This window comes from Lupinus angustifolius, chromosome LG03 (genome assembly GCF_001865875.1).
Source record: "Lupinus angustifolius cultivar Tanjil chromosome LG03, LupAngTanjil_v1.0, whole genome shotgun sequence".
Taxonomy (NCBI): Eukaryota; Viridiplantae; Streptophyta; class Magnoliopsida; order Fabales; family Fabaceae; genus Lupinus; species Lupinus angustifolius.
This window is the reverse complement of record NC_032011.1, coordinates 17,094,468-17,100,315: the sequence shown is the minus strand read 5'-3', so window position 1 is coordinate 17,100,315 and position 5,848 is coordinate 17,094,468. Positions and strand designations below refer to the sequence as shown.

Below are 5,848 nucleotides of genomic sequence, written 5' to 3'. Positions count from 1 at the left end.
TAATACAAATGGAAGAGAATGATAGGGTGGGAGATTACTTCACAAAAGTACTAACAATTACAAATCCAATGAGAGGCTATGGAAAAGTAGTCACAGATCTCATGATAATTGAAAAAAATCATGACATCCTTGCCTTCGAAATTTGATTACATTGTGGTTGCAATATAGGTGTCAAAAGATGTATCTGTGATGAGGATTGAGCATCGTCAAAGTTCATTGGAAGATCATGAGATGAGGCCTATTAACAGAAACCCAAGCAAGAATTGTGAACAAGCCTTGAATGCAACACATTTCAGAGATGAAGAAATGTAAAAGATGGAAGGGAAAGAAGAACAAAAATGACCTTGATTGGTCAGAATCTTCTGATAGAAGAGGATGGTCAAGAAAGGTCCAACAAAGTAAGTATGATAAGAGGAATGTAGAATGCTTCAACCACCACAAGACATGTTACTATTCATATGAATGTATTGTTGAAAGAGGAGGAAAACAAAAGCACTCCCATGACAACGAAGTCTATATAGCACAAGAAGAGGTTGAATCAGAACCACTAACCTTGATGGTTACAAACTCTGCAGAAATCAATCAGTATGAGTCTTGGCATCTTAACTCAGGGTGCTCAAACCACATGACTAGTCACAAGAAGTGGCTTATTCATTTTGATTCAATCAGAAAAAGCAAAGTGAAGTTTGAAGATGATAGTACACTAAAGGTAGAAGGAGTTGGTGACATGGTGATCTTGAGGAAAAATGGGTCAAAAGCACTAATATCAGATGTGTTGTTTGTCCTTGGAATGAAATGCAACTTACTCAACATTGGTCAACTAGTACAAAAGAGATTCACTATAGTAATGAGAAATAGTCAGTTTGAATTGTTTGATGCTGACAAGAGACTCATACTAAGGAGCAAGTTGACCATGAATAGGAAGGACATTTCAAGTGAATATTAAAGCTGCTGAAATTCAATGCTTTATTGCTATAAAGTCCAATGAAGAAAACTGGTTGTGACATCTTAGGTATGGTCATTTAAATTTCAAGAGCCTACATAAACTTAGTTCAACTAATATGGTTCTTGGAATTCCTGTGACTACACTGCTCGAGAAAGTATATGAAGTCTGGTTAATTGGGATGATTTGGCTGTATGTCATAAAATTGAAGAGTGATGCCTTTGAAGTGTTTATGAGATTCAAAGCATTAGTGGAGAGGGAAAGTGGCAATCTGCTAAAGACACTTAGAACAGATGGTCAATGTGAGTTCACCTCTAATACTTTTGACTCATATTGTCAAAAGAGTGGAATTAGACATGAAGTCATTGCACCATATACTCCTCAACGCAATGGATTGGCAGAGAGGAGAAAAAGAACAATCATAGATATGACAAGGAGCTTGATCAAAGAAAAGGACCTATCACAAAGGTTTTGGGGTGAAACAGTAATAACCTCTATGTATAGTCTAAATAGAAGTCCAATACAAAGACTTGAAGGAAAAGTTCTAATGGAAATTTGGACTGGACAGAAACCTAGTGTAAGTCACTTCAAGGTGTTTAGCTCACTTGCATTCGCACATGTGCCTGATCAAAAGAGGACTAAGCTTGAAGACAATAGTGAAGCAATGGTGTTCGTTGGTTATCATTCTAATGGTGCCTACAAACTCTATGATCTAGTAAGGGATAAAGTGCAAATTTGCAGAGATGCTATAGTCTTGGAACATAAAAGTTGGAATTGGAACAAGATGACAACTAGCTTGAGAAGAGTAATGCCTGATGTTATTACTAAGGACATCATCTTAGAGGATACAACTGAAGAAAACTAATGACATCCCTATAAATCAAAGATCACATATGATAAGATCAATGCCCACCAGATTCAGTAACTATGAGATACACTCAGATAATCAAATCAATAATGAAGGTGATTTAGTGCACTTGACACTTATGGCTGAAGTAGAACCAATTGATGACAATGAGGCTCTTCAGCATACAGTTTGGAAGGAAGCAATGGCTGAAGAACTCAGATCCATTTATAAGAATAAGACTTGGAATTTGGCTGACCTTCCAAGAAGCAAACATCATATAGGAGTAGAATGGGTTTTTAAACAAAAAATCAACCTTGATGGATCCATATCAAAATACAAAGCAAGATTGGTAGCCAAAGAGTTTCTACAAAGGGAAGGCTTGAATTACTCATAAGTTTTTGCTCATGTAGCTCGAATTGAGACCATAAGTTTGGTGGTGGCAATTGCTTGTGCAAGAATCTAGCCAATGTTTCAACTTGATGTTAAATCAGCCTTCATTCATGGTTCCTTGGAAGAAAGAGTCTATGTTTACCAGTCTCCTGGTTTCTTGTAAAAGGAAAGTAACACCAAGTCTTTAAGCTGAGCAAAGCACTATATGGCTTGAAGCAACCACCAAGAGATTGGAACAAGAAGATTGATTCTTTTCTGTTTCAACTCAACTTTACAAAATGTAGAATTGAGCATGGTGTATATGTAAAGGACAGTGTAAATGGTGATTTGATTATCATATGCTTATATGTGAATGATTTGCTTGTTATTGGATCAAATCCAAAAGGAATTGAAGAGTTCAAAAGTCATGGAAACTGAATTTGAAATGACAGATTTGGGCAAGCTAAGCTACTTCCTTGGAATGCAATTTACCTACACCTCTACAGGTCTATTATTGCATCAAAAGAAGTATGATAGGGATTTATTGTAGAGGTTCAACATGATCTCTTGCAATTCAGTCACTAGCCCAATATAAACAAATGTGAAGCTCACAAAAGATGAAAATGGTGAAGTAGTTGATGAGACTTTATTCAAATAGATTGTGCGATCCTTGAGATTCTTGTGCAACACCAAACCAAATTTTTCTTATGGAGTTGGACTTGTGAGCAGGTTTATGTGCAATCCAAAGAAGTCTCATATGCTAGCTGCAAAAAGACTGGTGAGATTTGTGCAAGGAACCACTGATTATAGAGTATTATTTCCAATGAAAAGGCAAGAAGCAGAGTTAGAAATGGTTGGATTTGCAGACTCAGATTACAATGGTGATTTGGTTGAAAGGAAGAGCACCTCAGGGTACTTGTTCTTGCTGAATGATGCCCCAATCTCTTGGTTCTCTAAGAAGCAACCAGTAATTTTCTTATCTAGTTGTGAAACGGGAGCACATCTCTAGAAGTTATGCTGCATGTCAAGCTGTTTGGCTTGAAGAACTGATGAGGGAAATGAAGGTTGATGTCAAGACACCAATCATCTCAAAATTGATAATAGTTCTGCCATTAGCTTGTCCAAAAATCCAGTGAGCCATGGCAAAAGTAAGCATATAGAAGTGAGGTTCCATTTTCTCAGGGATCTAGTAAACAAGGAAATGATCAAAGTGGTGTATTGTAAAACTGAAATGCAACTTGATGATGCCTTCACCAAAACATTAAAAGCTGACAGATTTGAGAACCTAAGAAGGAAGATGGGAATTGTATCTCTTAAATACTTGACTTAAGGGAGAATGTTAGGAAAAATGTATAATCCAAGTGTATTAGTGATAATTAGTTGAGTTTGTTAATACTTACTGTTTTTAGTTAGGAAGTTTTTGTTAGGTATCAGTGGTTACAATACACCTAGAAGGGGGGTTGAATAGGTGTCGCGGTTAGAATAAAACAAATAACCGATAACAGAACGAATACAGAGCTTACAAATTTGTATATCAGAATAGCTTGCAATACAACAAAAGAACAGAATGTATTAGTTGAATCAAATATACAAATTAAATCGATTGAAAACAGTAAAGAGAGAGAGAGAAACAAATCCTGCAACTCGAATTTTTATCCTGGTTCGTTTGCTGTCCACTGCAAACTACATCCAGGCCTCCCGGCTGACTTGGGAGATTTCCTTCACTATAATCGAATCAATGTAATTTACAAACACATTATCCAATTACAACACTTAGCAAATGACAAGAAATCAAAGAAACTATCCAATGGTTTGACTCCCTTCCTACCGATAAAGAAAACGTTTCTTTCGGCGTAGCCCCAGCCAAAGAATCTCTCGTTCTTTCCTTTTCTTACACTCTAAGCTATGAAGAAACACACAATCTCTACTGGTGATACGACACCAAGAGATTCCCTTTCACAACAATTATACAAGAATTACAAGAGTAATATTAAGCTATACCTAAGCTCAAATACAACATGAAGGCTTTACTCTAATGCACATTTAACACAAACACATGTGAAATGACAAGTATTAGTTATGAAAACAGAAGTTACAGAATCATAAAATTCATGAAAAAACGCATCAAAATATGCATGAACATGTGAGGGAAAACGTGAGAGATTATAACATGAAATGCACTCAATCCTAAAGCAAGGAATCTCTCATTTCTAAACTCACTAATGCAATTAACAAATAGATGCAGCAATTAACACGTAGAATGCTCTAACTCTCTAATAAATGCAACATGCAACTTATGAGATTAATTCTGAAAACGCAGTTTATAAAGAATCAGTCCAGAACCCCAGATAATCGATTAAATACCTTCTTAATCGATTAACGGGACTAAAAATCATAACTGATTCTGTTTTTCAGTTTTTCAGTTTCAACAACTTAAAAATCAGTTAGGTTAATCGATTAACGTAAACCTTTAATCGATTAACTGCATTACAAAAACGTGTTCCAGTGGCAACCACTTTACACAGCAGTTGGGTTAATCGATTAAAGGTATGGTTAATCGATTAACACTAAATAAAATATGTATTTTCAAATAGAAAACATCAAATATGTTATGCACTTAGATAATACATGTTTGACACTTAGTTTTATGCCTAGAATGCATATATACATGTATTTATGTAATGCATGAACATATTATCAAATGAACATATCTCATGGATGAAATGATTTAAAGATAAATGCATATGAGACATGTTTTAGGTGCCCTAAGCCTTCGACTCAACTTAAACTAGAAACTAGTCTAAGCCTAGTACCAAATAAAAGACTTAAGCACGTTGGATTGTTGGTTATCTTCAAGCACTTTTAGGCACACGTTGTCCTCATCAAAACCATGACGTTCAAGGAGAGCTTTCCAAAGTGTTCCTCTTGACATGCACACTTTCAATCTCCCCCTTTTTGATGATGACAAACTCTACATCAAGTTCATCAATTTTAAAGTAACAATTGCTTGATGAATAAGCTTGAAGATTGTGTTGGCAAGGTTGATGGAATGCGCACATTTATCGGAAGCTGTTATAACGATCAACCTGCACAATTGAGAAGCAACAAAACAACCTTTCTCCCCCTTTTGACATTATCAAAAAGATAACCCAGGTCAAAAAAGCTAGGAAGAGATATTAGTTAATCATAAAACAATGTTAATGAATTAATTTGGGTTTTAACAAATTAACCTGTTTCATTTATGGGTAAATTGAACAAATGCGCTTTATTGGACAAAAAATAGCTAATAAGAAGTGAGAATGGCATGCAAGATTTAATCAAATATTAAGCATTGTAAGCATTATTAAATCTCAAATGATCAAGATCCATTCACTAAGGCAAATAAGCTATTTTGACATAATTATAGCAAAAACACAAACATTTGCATAGCATAAAGAGTAAAGAAAGTCATGAAATAGTACAGGCCATAAAGTCAAATAAAAGACAAATAGCAAAATACGAATCAGTTCTGAAAGCAACAACGATAACTAAATCCAGAAGGTGCCACAAGATAAAAATAAACCTAAGGATAGGATAACCTAGGTCTAAGGTCAGCTAAACTAAGGTTGAGGCGGAGGATAGACAGGCTGATCATCAGGCACAGCAGTGTTCTGATTTCCCTGGATAAGCATAGACAGCTTCTGAAATTC

At 35.5% G+C, this 5,848-nt stretch overlaps 1 protein-coding gene across 1 annotated transcript; it reads left to right on the top strand.

Moving 5' to 3' along the window:
• LOC109342387 lies at positions 299 to 946 on the top strand. Its single transcript, XM_019580380.1, has one exon. The coding sequence runs from the start codon at positions 299 to 301 to the stop codon at positions 944 to 946; it is 648 nt and encodes a 215-aa protein (XP_019435925.1).

Excerpts from the sequence above, each read along its gene's own strand:
- LOC109342387 (XM_019580380.1), top strand. The coding sequence starts at position 299 with ATGAAGAAATGTAAAAGATGGAAGGGAAAGAAGAACAAAAATGACCTT.